General features: G+C 40.2%; 2 protein-coding genes across 2 annotated transcripts in view; one reads left to right on the top strand and one right to left on the bottom strand.

Annotated features, from left to right (window-relative positions):
* Positions 1-4,280: 4,280 nt before the first annotated feature.
* On the bottom strand, positions 4,281-4,781 carry LOC122743392 (60S ribosomal protein L21-like). The gene has a single exon (XM_043988327.1). It carries the CDS (start codon positions 4,761-4,763, stop codon positions 4,281-4,283), a length of 483 nt encoding a protein of 160 aa, XP_043844262.1. The 5' UTR covers positions 4,764-4,781.
* Positions 4,782-9,326: 4,545 nt separating this feature from the next.
* DNAJC12 (DnaJ heat shock protein family (Hsp40) member C12) overlaps positions 9,327-15,883 on the top strand; it is a 37,610-nt gene continuing 31,053 nt past the window's right edge. Inside the window, exons 1-2 of the mRNA XM_043981221.1 lie at positions 9,327-9,556; positions 14,470-14,548. Of these exons, the coding sequence (XP_043837156.1) occupies positions 9,479-9,556; positions 14,470-14,548 (157 nt within the window). The 5' untranslated portion in view covers positions 9,327-9,478. The remainder of the gene's footprint in view (positions 9,557-14,469; positions 14,549-15,883) is intronic.

Below are 15,883 nucleotides of genomic sequence, written 5' to 3'. Positions count from 1 at the left end.
AACTTACAGAGCACAGTGCCGGGCACATGGTAGGTACTATAAAAATGCTTATTCCTTCTTCCCATTTCCCTTTATCCCTTCCTCTCCGAGAGAGGTAAAGGTGTGTGTGGAAGGGAGGAAGCAATAGGATAGTATAACATGAGGAGAAATAAAGGTGGGGGAGAGGTCCGGTGTAGGGGCATTGAGACACCAATATACCCTGCAAAGAACACGGGGTTTAGAGTCTAGGCTCAAATCTCATGTCCATCATTTAGTATCTGTGTGACTTTGGGCAAGTTATTTAAACTGTCTGGGTCTTGGGTTCCTCCTTACTGGACTAGATAAAATCCAGAATACTTTTCAGCCCAAGTGCTGCAAACTTGTGAAGAGGTAGTGCTTGGGGCTCAAGTCAAACTATTAATTGGCTGGGAACTCAGAAATGATTTACTTGGGCTTCTGGGTCTTGTAGTTTTTTGACTCTTCCTAAATCCTGCTTGTGTCCATTTCACAGTAGTCTCCTATTTGCTTTGGGTTCATGGGAGTTTACTTGGGATTCGTGTAGTTTACTTGGGATTCTGGGTCTTGTAGTTTTTTGACTCTTCCTAAATCCTGCTTGTGTCCATTTCACGATAGTCTCCTATTTGCTTTGGGTTCGTGGGAGCATTCCTAAAAAGAGACTGTGCATTGGTGCTCGGAAATTACTCGGGATGGCTCAATCATCCATGAAGACTGACCTTTTCAGGACTTAATTTACCAATCTGTAAAGTGAAGGGATTGCACAAGATCATCGCTTAGGTCTTAGTAGATGCACTCTAGGCTTTAGGCTTTTTCAATCCCATCTTCCCTTTCTCACTCTGCCTGCCTGCCTTGCATTATGGGAGCTGGAGTCCAGCTCCTGCCTGGAGTCCTGGCCCAGGGCATATTTCCTTGTGGTTGTGCCCACCAGGATTTCCCAGAATAATTAGTAGACTTCTCCAAAGCACTTTGAACTTGTTTGACCTTAACAAAAACACTTAAAATCCCTTCGATTTCTCTAGGACTCTTCGAGGCAATGTGCTACACTGGAAAGAAATGGATTCTCCTGGATTTGATTCCAGGCTCTGCCATTTACTGCTCTTATGATCCAGAGCTAGCTAGGCATTTCCCCTCTCTGGACCTCAGTTTCCTCCTTTATAAAATGAAGGCATTCAGCTAGGTGACAACTAAGATCTCTTTTACTTCCATATCTACTGAAAGAACATTATCTCCATGGTACAGTGTAAGGAAATGAAAGTTAAAAATGTTAAAAGACTTGCCCTGGTATCAGAAATATCATTTGAACCTTATAATCAAAGCATTTAAAGCTGGGAAAGGACCCAGTTGTAAATGAATGATTAGAACTCATGCAATCTTACCTCCCACTGCCGCTTTTTATAATTCAGAAAACAGGTGCCCAGAGAGGGGAAATGACTTGCTTAAGGTAACAGATTATAAGCTTCACTGTTTCTACTACACCTTGCTTGAAGATAAACCCTGCCCTCCTTTACCTTTATATAGATCATAGTCCATTCCGGGAAGATCCTCCTCCCTTTTTGCCCATTAAATTGCTATTCGTGATTTATTGTTGTTTGTCCTTCATTCTTGACGAGCACCATGACATCTGGAGGTGATGTCATGACTTGCAGTGAACTGGATTTAAGTGAGGGATGGCTGAGCAAGGTCGCCAACCTCACTCTCTCCTCCAGAGCCATCTGGGTCCAGTGGCAAGATCAGGACAACTGGAGATGACCCTGAATGGTTAATTGGGGTGAAGTGACTTGCCCACAGTCACACAGCTAGTAAGTGTCTAAGGTGAGATTTGAACTCAGGTCTTCCCAACTTCAGGGCCAGTGCTCTATCCACTACACCACCTCACTGCCCCTATTCATCCTTTAAAGAGTAGTCAGATAGCAACCTCAGAAACTTTCTTCAGTTCCCCTAGCTAGTAATAACCTCCTTACCTAACCTGGGTGGGCCTCAGGTTCTTTTACATGTCAGATGATCTCTAAGGCCCCTTTCAAATCTAAATCTATGATTCCATCAGATTTCACATAAAACTTTATTTTGCACTGTTCTAAAGGACTTACTACGTGTAACAATAAGAGCAGCTCTGTGAGTCCAAGGAAGCTGGACTCCTTGACCTCTCCCTTTTCATTAAAGGATTTCATTCAGCTCTGAACCCTGGCTTGTGGCCTGGGTTCAGGCCTCTGGGGAACTTAACCTCGAAAGGGAGGAGTCAGGCTCTTTTTCTTGAACTTTTCTGTCTCTTTATTGGGAGCTTTGGGGTAAAAAATGACCTAAAACTTAGGTTTGGTTCATGTCTAGGGTATTCAGAAAAAGAGAGAGTAGAAAGGTACATAAGGTACAATGTAAATCAGACTGAGGACAGCTATTTATTTCCTCCATATAAATGAAACACTTAATACAAGAGATTAATAAGCACACACTGAAAAAAGACCTAAGCAGGAGAAATAATATAACTGCTCTTGAATTCTCCCAGAAGGTTGAGATTCTAGCATCAGAACATGAAGCAGTTTGTGGAACTACTGAGTAGGAATCTTACATTTCACTGTGACTTTTTCTTTACTGTCTAAGCTATTCTCTTCAGGGCCTTGTCTTCTGGCAAGTCAGATCAGGCCTGAGATTCCTTCTCCTGTCCATTGTATGGAGCAAACTGCCTCAGTTTACCCAAATAACTCGAGGAGACCACCAAGTCAAGCAGAGACAGATTTATTACATCCTCATGAGGACGGGCAAAACCCAATTACACATTGAAGTCTTGCAAAGATATGCCCAATCCTCTAGGTTTTTATAGTAATCTTGAAAAGGACTGTCCCCACGTACACCTAGGGTGGATGAGCTCACAATCTAACATCCAATCCTGTCTCATCCAAGGTGCGTGTTCAGCTCGTGATCAATGTATGGAGACATGCATACGTGTTCCAGGAGCAAGGGGGAAAAGGGGAGGGGGAACAAGGTCAAACCAAAGGAAAAGGAAACAGGGGAGTGAGAGTCAGATGTTTCAAATCTCACAGTTCCCACTGACTCCCCTCTCCAGGCCCCTGTCTCTAAAGATAAGGATGACAGGGTTAAAATTTATCTTCGGCTATGTTGGGAAGTCAAAGAAATAATTGGCAATTAAACTTAAAGGAGACAGTGAGAATTTGACAAGCAATAAACTTCTAAACTAACTATATTGGGTCAGGGCTGGGTACCTTCCAGACCCCATCCTCAGAGTTTAATCTGACTCAAATCCATAATCATATCATACACCATGATCACCCTTTCCAAGGAAGATGTTTTTGTAAAATAGGCTTTTTAAAAAAAAAAATTTTTTTATTAGTGAGGCAATTGGGGTTAAGTGACTTGCCCAAGGTCACACAGCTAGTAAATGTTAAGTGTCTGAGGCCAGATTTGAACTCAGGTACTCCTGACTTTAGGGCTGGTGCTTTATCCACTGCGCCACCTAGCCACCCCATAAAATAGCCTTTTGGTTGCTGGTCAGCTCATACTGAGGATCTCTGGAATTCTGGAGATGAAAGTTTACAAGGTTGCTTCTGAGATTGGAAATACCCTCTGTTGTGTTTTTTTGTTTTGTTTTTGTTTTTTGCGGGGCAATGAGGGTTAAGTGACTTGCCCAGGGTCACACAGCTAGTAAGTGTCAAGTGTCTGAGGCCAGATTTGAACTCAGGTCCTCCTGACTCCAGGGCAGGTACTCTATCCACTGTGCCACCTAGCTGCCCCTGGAAATACCCTCTGAAGAGTGTTGCTTAGTCACTTATACTCAGGAATGAAGCAAAACAGAAGAGGTAGTACAAAATGTCAGCTCAGATTCACCTAGATAGGACATGTGCCTTACCTGCTAGATTCAAGTAGCTGTTGTGATTCTCCTCCTGGGAAAGATTTGGAGAGAGAAAAAGCTAGACGGGAAGGTCACGCTCTTTAAGGCCTATGCCACATATTTAATATATATATATATAATATATATATATATATATGTATGTATACACACATATACATATATATGTGTGTATATACACACATATATGTATATATGTATTGTGAAGACATATATGTTATAGTTATGATGTATGTTATATTCTTTAATATAGTGTAAGCTCTTTGAGAATGGTTACTATCTTATCCATTTGTTACATTCTACAATAGTGGTTTCCTATTTGTTTTGCTGTTGAGTCTTGCATTTGCTATTGTAGTCTCTAAAAACCTCATCACTTCTTTTTTTTTTTTAATCCAAGAATCTTTTTATTATGTTTTTTAGTCATTTATGCCATGAATCCGTAGGGGATTGCTTCCAACAGCTCGGGTTCCTTGCCATTGGTCCTCACAAAGTGTGCTTTTCTGGGTAGAGCAGGCTGACGTTTCAGTTGAACCCAGGTGCCTTTTTCTTTGGCTTCCTTCTTCTTCTGGTCATTTTCTTTTACCCTCTTCAGGAAGCTATCTCTGCTCTTAGAATGCTTAATATGCTCAATACGCACATTAATTCTCTTGGCTAGAATCTTTCCCTTAACCTGTTTGTTTACAACAATGCCTACAGCATGTTGAGTAACATTATAGACCCGTCCGGTCTTGCCATGGTAACATTTGTGGGGCATTCCTTGCTGAACTGTGCCCATACCCTTGATATCTACAATATCACCTTTCTTGTATATTCGCATATACGTAGCCAAAGGGACAACACCATGTTTTCTAAAGGGCCTAGAAAACATGTAACGTGTTCCTCTCCTTTTTCCTTTTGTGTTCGTCATTTTGGCAACTCACTGGAATATGGCAGAGCCGGTGGAACAACCTCATCACTTCTTATGGGTTTAACTGTCATCTCTATGTAGATGACTTTCAGATCTATATATACTGCCTCAGTTTCTCCCTTGAGGTTCAGTCATGAATCACCAATTGCCTATTGGATATTCCAAACTGGATGTCCTGGAGACACCTTAAACTCACTTCTTATCTTTCCCTTGTGGAAATTTATTTTGATTTGGGGACCCTACCTTTAGGCTGAGATTAGAAAGCCTTAGGCCCTCAGGGTCTCTCCCCCTCCTCCTCAGCTTCAGCTGATCGAAAAAGCCCCATGGGCTATACAAGACGCCAGGTCAGACAGCTGGGGGGGGGGGAAAGCCCCCAGCTCCCTCCGACCTGAGCGGAGCTATCTGAAGGATCCTGGATGGCCTGTGCTGAGGCATGAGGCTCGAGAGCACCCCCCCCCCAGCTGCAGCTCTGGCTGGCGGATTAGCTTGGTCTGTGGGGGCGAAGGAAGCCCCGAGATTTGAGTGGAGAGAAGAAAAGGTATAGATAGACCTGGGAGACGGACTAGGGAGGAAGGCTGACTAGAGCAAGGGAAGGAGACGGATGGAGGAGACGGACTAGAGGAAGGAGACTCAAGGAAGGACTAGGAGAGAAGCTGACTAGAGGGGAGCCTGGACAAGGACAGAGGAGAGTTCGGTTGATGGGGATGACAAGGTTACAGGCCTTAATACAAACCAGGGAAAGTGTAACGTGCCCTGAGGCCAGCGGCGGCCTAGGCCCTTATTGTATTCAAGAAGTTCCAAGCGCAGCAGGTGGGAAAGAGATGCAGTGGAAAGAGACCACAGGAAAGCAGTCAGGTTGTACACTTTATTTCCCTGTATTCCTACTTTTAAATAGTATCTCATAAATAAACTCTGCTTTGATTATTTGGTTAAGAGGCTTCTTAATCTTTAGTCTATCTGTTTGGGAGCAGTGTGGTGGAACTTTATAAACGGCCCATATTAAATTAACAAAGTCAGATAGCCAAATAGTCAACAGTCCCCAGATTAGTCCTCCAGTCAGCGTCAGCCCCCAAAATTAGGCTAGTCAATTCAAAAATATTTCTACACCCTCCAGACCTTCCCCTCTTCCAAAGTTCCCTATTTCTACTGAAGATACTCCCATCCTATCAAGGGCTCAGTTTCTAAATCTTGGCATTATCTCCAACTCTCCACTCTCCCTCCCTCACTCCATGTATCTGTTTACCACATCTTGCTCTTTACAACTTCATAATATTTCTTTTATCTGATTCCAACTTTGTACTCATAACCTAGTGGAGATCCTCATCACTTTTCCCCTAGCTGCTTGTACCAGCCTCTGAAGTGATCTTCCTGCCTCAGATCTTCCCCACTGTAATCCTAACCTGCTTCCAAAGTAATTTTCCTTAAGCTCAAATCTGACCCAAATCCTCTACTTAACCAACTTCAGTGACTTCCTATTGCATCTAGGCTAAAATATAACTTCCTCTGTTTAGCTTTTTTTTTTTTTTGACAAGGCAATTGGGGTTAAGTGACTTGCCCAGAGTCACACAGTTACCAAGTGTCAAGTGTCTGAGGCCAAATTTGAACTCAGGTCCTCCTGAATCCAAGGCCAGTGCTTTATCCACTGTGCCACCTAGCTGTCCCTATTTAGCTTTTAAAGCCCTATACAACTTGGGCGCAATATAATTTTCTAGCCTGATTGGATATCACTTCTCACACTCTGTGATCAAGACAAACCAGCCCTTTCTCTGTTCTTTACTCACAACATTTTTTGCACTGGCTGTTGCACGTGCCTGTAATGTCCTCCTTCCCTATTTTTACCTTGTAGAATTCATCTCCTCCTTTGAAATGCTGTTCCTGATCCTTCCAACTGCTAGCACTCTCTCCCTAGCTACTTTGTATTGAACTATTTTGAACTTTGTACATTATACATAATATTTTGGCATTAACTTATATTTATGCTACATATTTTATATGTATGCTATTTCTCCCATTAGAATATATATGTATATATGCATACATACATGTATGTATATTTTATTTATTTATATGTGTGTGCCTGACATATATACTGTGTAATCAATCATCAAATATTTATTAAGTGCCTACTATTTCCCAGAAGCATCAGTAGCTTATTTTAAAATTTTATTTATTTATTTTTTGTTTTGTTTTGTTTTTTTGCGGGGCAATGAGGGTCAAGTGACCTGCCCAGGGTCACACAGCTAGTAAGTGTCTGAACTCAGGTCTTCCTCAATCCAGGGCGGATGCTTTATCCACTGCGCCACCCAGCTGCCCCAGCATTAGTAGCTTAAAGCTTCAGTAAGACTTCTGGGACACTCTGTATCCATTATTGTCCTAGTTCTGCTTCCCCCTCCCTTTGCATCAGTTCATATAAGTCTTTCTATACTTTTCTGTATTTTTCATATTCATCATTTCTTACAACACAGTAATATTTCATTATATTCATATGCCATAACCTGTTTATGTCTCTTATTTTTAGTGAGTGATCTTTCAAATGGTTGTTGATAGCTTGCAATTCTTTCTGGAATTGCATATTTCTTTATATCCTGTGATGATTTTATCTACTGAATGATAATTGGGGTGACTGAAAAGGTTTTGCAGTTGTTTGGGGGTAAATATTTTCTTCTCTCTTTGAAGTCATTGAAAATTGGCGAGGACTTATTTTCTCTGGAAATCTTAATGCCAATTGGCAATCCTTAAAAAAAAAAGATTGTTTAAAAAGAAAAGAACACAATCCTTGGGGCATGAGATGGACAGACAGAGTTATTGAACTTTGCTTCCAAAAGGAGATGACAGTCTTTTGGTCTTCTGCCCTGGTCAGAGCACAAGTAAAATATCATGTACAGCTCTGAGCTCTACATTATAGGAAAGACATTGACAAGCTAGAGAGGATCCAGAGGAGTGTGACCACAAATGGTAGGAGGCTCAAGAGTTTGACACACATTGAGCAATCTAGGATGTTCAAAGTTGTGGTATACGAATTTAATGGAATACTATTGTGCTGTAAGAAATAATGAACAGGCAGATTTCAGAAAAACCTGGAAAGACTTAAGTGGACTGATGCTGAGTGAAGTAAGCAGAACCAGGAGAACATTGTACACAGTAACAACAACATTGTGTGATGATCAACTGTGATAGACTTGGTTTTTTTTTTTTTCGGCAGTGCATTGATCCAAAACAATTTCAAAGAACTCCTAATAGAAAATGTTCTCCACTGAATGCAGATTGAACCATACTATTTCTACTTTGTTGTTGTTGTTTTTTCTTTTTTGAGGTTTTCCCCTTTTGTTCTGATTCTTGTTTTACAACATCACTAATGCAGAAATATGTTTAATGTGATTGTACTATTTGAAGGTTTTTTTTTTATTACAAAGACTTGTTTTACTTGGTTCCAGAGGGCAGAATTAGCAGCAGTCCAATTCAACAGAACACAGCAAGTATTTCTAAATCCCCCTCTAGTGTGCAAGGCACTATGCTACAAAGAAAGGAAGGAATGAGTTTCTGCCTTAAGAAGCTTGCAGTTTACTTCATGTTTGAAGGGTATACAGGGTATACAACATGTATAGAGATAAGTAAATACAACTGTAAGGAGTGTGAACTGCTCATGTGAGATACATTATTTCAGTGTGGGTGATGAAGGCTTGCATAGACATCTCTGGAATCTTATGAATCTTTTTCCAAGAGAGATTTTGATTTCTGCCCAGAGTGAGGCTAGAAGAGGCCCCACAAATCTGGGTGCTTTGTTCTCAGAGAAGGGGAATTGGACTAGAATTATATCTATTTGCCCCCTTTGTTGCTTTTGTTGTTCAGTCATTTTTCAATCGTGTCTGACTCTTTGTGACCCTATTGGGGATTTTCTTGGCAAAGATACCAGAGCAGTTTGCCACTTCCTTCTCCAGCTCATTTTATAGATGAAGAACTGGGGCAAACAGGGTTAGATGACTTGCCCAGGGTCACACAGCTGGTAAATGTCTGAGGCTGGATTTGAACTCACAAAGGAGAGTCTTCTCACTCTAGGTGTGGCACTCTGTCCACTGTACCACCTAACTGCCCTCCTAAATGAAACAACAACAAGCCCCACTAAATTTGCTATCCTCAGGCATACTTTTTATTTTAAGCTACTTTCCTAGCCATTCTTTCTTTCTTTCTTTCTTTTTTTTTTTGGTGAGGCAATTGGGGTTAAGTGACTTGCCCAGGGTCACACAGCTAGTAATTGTTAAGTGTCTGAGGCCGGAATTGAACTCAGGTCCTCCTGAATCCAGGGCCGGTGCTATATCCATTGTGCCACCTAGCCACCCCTAAACAACATTTAAAAAACATTTATTTAAAAACATTATCATTAGACAGGATCTATAAACTTCTCCAAGTGGCCAAAGGGGGTCTATGACACAAACAGATCAAGAATCCCTTCTTCAAACCATTTCAAAAACTACAAATCCCAAAGATCCCAGGCAAGCATCAGGAACCCACTTCCTCCTCTTATTTAAACAGCCAATGAAAGGGAGAGTTGCCAAGAGTCTCGTATGACATCTGTGCTCATTAACTCCCGAGCACCTTAAAACTGGTGGCTGCTGCTTGAAGTCAGGGGAACAGAGATTGGAGGAAAGCTTCCTATATAGCTCAGGCTGTACGGTTCTTGTTTGTTGGCTGGTGGAGATTAATCTCGATAGCGCAGAATGGATGCGATACTGAATTATAGGATGGAGGATGTTGAAGATTACTATGATTTACTGGGATGCGATGAACTCTCTACGGTAAGAGAATTAACATTGTTAATTTCCTCCTCTGGGAGCTGGAGGGGGTGGGACTAGCTCATCCCTAACATCCTTTCTAGCTCTAGAGAGCCTGCGATCCTAAGAGCCTTTATGGGAACAATTCAAAGTTCTGGGCTTTTAATTTTGTAATACATTGACATAGTTTGAACAACCTGAAGGCTGCTGCTTAGAAAGCCCATTATAGTCATAAAATCTTTTATTACCTGGGAAAGAGGAGACTTTCAATAGATCTTGGTTTCTTTACTTAAATATCCTCTTTAATGCTATAAGAGCTTCTAGAATACATACAGACATCTACATATACGCACCCATGCATTCAGTGCATGTAACAGGTAGTCTGCCAAGGTGCCTTTGAAGTATTTTTTTTTTAAACTATGAGTGGGCTTTGGAAATGAAGATGATTTAAAAATAAAAGATTAGACAGACACATATATGTGCATAGACATGTATTAAAGAACAGGTCACAAAAAGAATATCCTCAGAAGTCTTCTAACTCAATAGACACACCCACACATAAGCCACAGGTTATAACCATTAGGTAATATATGGTATAGAATCAATATTTTTCTAGTACTCTTTGATTTTTATGCTTCAATTAAATATGTACTTATAGATGCAGAGACCTGAGATATTTTACAATCATGAGTGATGCTCCGCAAGCTTTTAGTTCCTTCTGAGATCACCTTCTGTTTACACTGTCTATATCTTGTATGTATACAGTTATTTGAATGGGGGTTGTCTCTCCCATTAGAATATAAGCTCCTTGAGAGCAGGGACAATTTTGTTTTTTGTTTTATTCTGTTTGTATCCCCAGCACGTAGTACAATGCCTGGCATATAGTAAATGCTTGATAAAAACTCTCTTGATTGGATCAAACAACATATGTAAGATTGATTAAAAAAATTTTTTGGGGGGGGTGCTGCAGGACAGGACCTGTGCCTTCACCTGTATGCTCCCTTTGAGGAAACTCCTACCAAAGCATATCTCCAATTTCTCTGGTACTAATAGTCTTAGGGAGTCTTGGGGGGGCACTAAAAGCTTTAAATGACTTTCTTATGATCACATTGTATGGGTCACAAGTCTTCTTGACTACCCCTACCCCCTGGTTGCCTCTCTTTTTTTATGTTAGGATTTCAAATTGTTTGACAGAAGTTCTTCTGTAAAATTGAATAATTTCCCAAACAAATCATTGGTGGACTAATGTGGAAATATGTTTTATGTGATTGCACATGTATGACCTATATCAGATTGCTTGCTGTCTTGGGGAGGGGGGAGAGAAGAGAGGGAGGGAGAAAAATTTGGAACTCAAAATCTTATAAAACAAGGAATGTTGAAAATTGTCTTTACATATAATTGGAAAAAAATATTATTAAAATTCATTGGTGAGGGGCAGCTAGGTGACACAGTGGATAGACCACCGGCCCTGGATTCAGGAGGACCTGAATTCAAATCTGGCCTCAGACACTTCACACTTACTAGCTGTGTGACCCTGGCCAAGTCACTTAACCCCAATTGCCTCACCAACAAAAAAATCATTGGTGAAAATCCTTGTAAGCATTCAGTTGGTCCCCCAACTAAAGGGAGCCAGCTTATTTTGGTGGAAGGAATGCTGGGTCTGGCATTGGATGACCTGAGTTTGGCTCCTCTGCTGTAATACTTTCCTGCCTGCATGATTTATCCTCTCTGGCCTCAGTTCGCTTATCTGTAAAATATGGGGTTTGGACTACATGACCTCTGGTCTTCAGTTCCTCCATCTATAAAATGGAAGGATCAGATCATATGAACTCTAAGGTGATTTCCAGCTCTCAACTGTTGGTCTGTACTACTGAAGATGTATTAACTTTTTAATCAACAAAGAAGGGAGACAACTGGGGAATGGTTTCCCCCTTGAATAGTCTCAAAGTCTTAATTATTCTCTTAATTATTACTAACATAAAGTGTAATCAACCACTGAGCATTTCTTTTATTCATGTAATTCTCTTTTGAGGAGAAGACTATTGGGATAGAGTGAAGCTGGCCGCAGAACTAGGAAGATCTGCCTTCAACTTCTGCTGCTTCTCACATATACTCACGAATCACTCAACCTCTCGAGGCCTCCAGGCAACTTTCTAAAACCATCACATGCAGAGCAGGTAGCCATTTAGGAGTTTCTTTCCTAGGAGCTCCTTATACCAAAGAATTCATAGATCTAGGTCCTTTCCCCTGCCTCTCCTCCAAAAAATAAACAAATAAACACCAAAACAAAACCCCAATAACAACCCACAGCCCATTCTCCTTATATACAGTGTCAAGCCATTTCATTAAAAATATTCCATTTTGTTGGCAGAAAAAAAGGACTAGAAGCTTGTTCAAGTTCATTTAGGCAGCATGAGCCTAGTGGATAGAGGTTTGGACTAGGAGACAAGAAAATCAAAATGAAAATCTCATCTTTGACCCTTGCCGTGTCACTCCAAGAAAGCCACATGACCTTTCTTAAGTTCCATGACCTGAAAAATGTCTGTAAAATGGGGTTCACCATCACTTCCACCTCCCAGGTTTGTTTTGTGGTGACCATCAGGAGAGATAAGGCTTATAAAGCATTTTGCAAACCTTAAAGTGTTATCTAAATGTGAATTATGATCTTTATTTATACTTTATATAGCCAAACTTCACCAACCCTGTTTTATAATCAACCAAGCAATTATTTACTAAGCACCTGCTAGGGGCCAAGCAGTGTGTTAGGTACCCAAAATAAAAACATCACCCATGGTGTTATTGCTGATCCTTTGAATGACATCATATTTCTTATTTCATTCATCTAAGAAATTTTTATTTAGCATTAAGAGATGTACCTGTGTCTACCCTTCCTCACAATTTTGTCTGCATTTCTTCCTACCTTCTATTTTCTGCTTGGATTGCAAATGTATCTGTGTTGAGTTAGAAGTTTTCCATGGATTTCATTTTTATTTTATTAAGTTTTTTAAAAATCATGACATAGAACATCTTTAACAAATTGGAACTTTTCATGTATAAAGAAAGCAAGAAAAAGAGGGTTGTGTATGAAAACATGACTCAATTACTTTCAGCTTGCTTTAAAAAACATGTTAAATTTAATGTAGGGTCAACATTGCCTTGCTTGTCTGATTCTCCTTCTCAACTTCATTCTCCTGTTTCCTGTGTATTTGGGGGTGGGGGCGGGGTAATGAGGGTTAAGTGACTTACCCAGGGTCACATGGCTAGTAAGTGTCAAGTATCTGAGGCTAGATTTGAACTCGGGTCCTCCTGAATCCAGGGTCGGTGCTTTATCCACTGTACCACCCAGCTGTCCCCACTCCTGTGTATTTTTTAAAAAAATGTTTCATTGACAGGATTCTTTTCCACGAGATTTTTTTTTTTTTGCATCACTGTCAATCCCTCTCCTCCCTTGTAACCAATATTTGTAATCAAGTCAAACAAGTTTGTGTTGTTGCAGTTGTCAGAAAGTGTTTATGTCTCTTTCTGCACCTACAGTCTATGATGACCTGCATGTGGCTGCGTAATCTTACCATTAGTCATTGCATTGAACAAACACCAGAAAGTCTCTGACTTCAAGAGGCTTATATTTTACTGATTGGGAGTGGGGTAGGGTGCAAAAAATACAGATTAGTAAATATAAATACAATTCGAAATGACTACAAATACAATAAATGAGTAAATACAAATAGTTTTGATTACATACAAAATAAATACCAAGTAAACTCACTATTTAGCTAACCTGATACACAGGGAAGCTATTTGAATAGTTGTTCATCCTTTGTTGTTGTTGTTGTTTTTTTTTTTTTTTGCTGGGCAATGAGGGTTAAGTGACTTGCCCAGGGTCACACAGCTAGTAAGTGTCAAGTGTCTGAGGCTGGATTTGAACTCAGGTCCTCCTGACTGCAGGGTCAGTGCTCTAGCCACTGCACCACCTAGCTGCCCTCATCCTTTTTTCTTGAAAAGGACCAATGACATCAGGAGGGTGATGCCTATTTGAATAGTCAAATAGTGTTAGATAGTTTTCTGGTCTTTCTCCTCTAAAGGGAACTAGGTTCTTTCAGGGAGCAAATGAGATAGGCCAAAATTTTCATTTAACATACATGTTCTTGTGTGGTCATCACAATAACTCTCTATGGTAGGTGCCACAGGCATTATTATCATAGTTACTGGATTGTGTATTTGGTTCAAGTCTGGACGCTGTCTTAGGAAGGACGTGTATGAGCTGGTATGCTTTCAGAGGTGGCCCATCAGCATGGGGAAGGGCCTGGAGCTTAGGCCCCACGAGGGTCAGATGAACAGGAGCTACTGAGCAAGGAAAACAGACATTTTGAAAATGATAACTGACTTCAAATACTTGGAGGGCTATGCTGGGGCAGAAGGATTAGGCCTAGTCTGCTTTCTTTCAGAGGACAGAACTAGGTGGCTAGAATGGCTAGAAGGTACAAAGAAGCAAATTGAAGCTTTACTATAAGGAAAAACTTCATACCAAGTTAAACTATCTCCACATTGAGTGGGCCACCTGGGGAGGCAGCGAAATCTACCTCCCTCCTGTCTGGAAGCCAAGGCTGAATTTCCTCTTGAAGGTTATGACAACATAACATAAGAGAATATTTTTGTTTAGATAGTAGTTGGACTCTGTGGCCTCTGGGAGAAGTTCCTTCAACTCCGTTGATCATTTTATGATTTACAAAAGTAAGGAGCAGAAAGCTTAAATGACTTCAGAGGGAGGATTTGGAGAGTCCTCATCTCTCTTGGCTCCAGGTACAACAATCCTTTTCTTACACATTTTCCTCCCAAGAGCATGACTTGTCTTAGTGAAGAGCTGAACACACTGGTATACAAGTGCTATCTATCACTAATCTTACCTGTTTATTGAAGTTAACAATTTTTTTTTTCAGGTTGACCAGATCCTGGCAGAATTTAAGATCAGAGCTCTTGAATGTCATCCTGACAAGAATCCTGAAGACCCCCAAGCAGGTAGTTTTTTTTTTTTACTTTACAAAAAAAATTAAAATGTAAACATTTTTCTTTTTAAAAAAATGTATATTGCCTTTCTTCTGCCACCTTGGCTCCACCCCCCCTTAAAATTTATATTGCTATTTTCCATTTGTACATTGCTTTCACCTTCAAATATATCTCTTCTCTTTCTTCAATCAAGAAAGTAATACCTTGTATCAAAGAATTTTTCAAAAAAGAGAAAAAGAAAAAGCAATTTTCAAAAACAACACATTAACTGAGTTTTATAGTGTATTCAGTGTTCTATACCCATAGTTTCCCATCCCTCTAATGAAGAGAGAGGAGTACATTTTCTTATTTTTTTTCAGAGCCATGCTTAGTCCTTACAATTAGTAGCTAGTCCTTTCCTTTCCTTTCCTTTCCCTTCCATTTGCTGGCACATAGTAGGCACTTAATAAATATTTATTGACATGACTTGGTAGAAGGTATTTATTCATCTGGGAATTTCTATACAGTGAAATCTCAGGTTCAATTGTTATCCCCATGTGTACTGGTCACTGTGCTAGCAAGCAAGAAAGAAAACAAACATTTATTAAGCTCCTACTATGTGCTAAGCCCTGTGCAAAATGCTTTATAAATATGACCTTTTTTTTGTTCCATAAAACAACCTTGCCTGGGAGGAATGTGCTATCCTCATTTTTATCATCCTCATTTTTTAGTTGAGGAAATGAGATAGAGGTGAAGTGACTTGCTCAGGGTCACACTGCTAGGCACTGGCACACAGTAGGTGCTTAATAAATATTTATGAATTGATGGGAATAATGCCACAGGTCATAAATTATTCAGAGAGTGTGGAGCATCTTTAGTGGTTATTAGCATCCCTCAGAGAAACAGTGCTACAAATGGTGGGGCAGTACCAAGACTAGCAGAAAAAATAGCAAAAAATGTCACTATACAATGCCAGTAATTAAACAAAACAGAAGAAATATAATTGAAAGAGAATTTTTTTTATGTATCACAATTTCTGGAATTTGAGGATGATGAGCAGCATAAAGTAGAAGAGGTGGAGGGAGATGGTTATTTCTATACATTATAAAGTAAACTGCTATTTCTGGGTTCCATCTAGGGCTTTAGGTTTTCTGGAATGTTTTATTGATGTATTTTGTTTCTATATCAGTCATTTCTGGATCCTTCCCCTTGCCTCTGTTGAGTGCTGCCTTGTCAAAAGATGCGACACCAGCTAACATAGTGACCTCATTTGAGGGGGTACATGACATTCTTCTGTAGGCTGCCAAGAAGAGGGACACATGTTTCATTAGCTGTTTTCTAGGAGAAAATTATTTATTATAACCAAAG

Source organism: Dromiciops gliroides, chromosome 2 (assembly GCF_019393635.1).
Source record: "Dromiciops gliroides isolate mDroGli1 chromosome 2, mDroGli1.pri, whole genome shotgun sequence".
NCBI classification, from domain to species: domain Eukaryota; kingdom Metazoa; phylum Chordata; class Mammalia; order Microbiotheria; family Microbiotheriidae; genus Dromiciops; species Dromiciops gliroides.
Note: the sequence above shows the minus strand (reverse complement) of the source record. Positions and strands in the feature narration are given on the sequence as shown.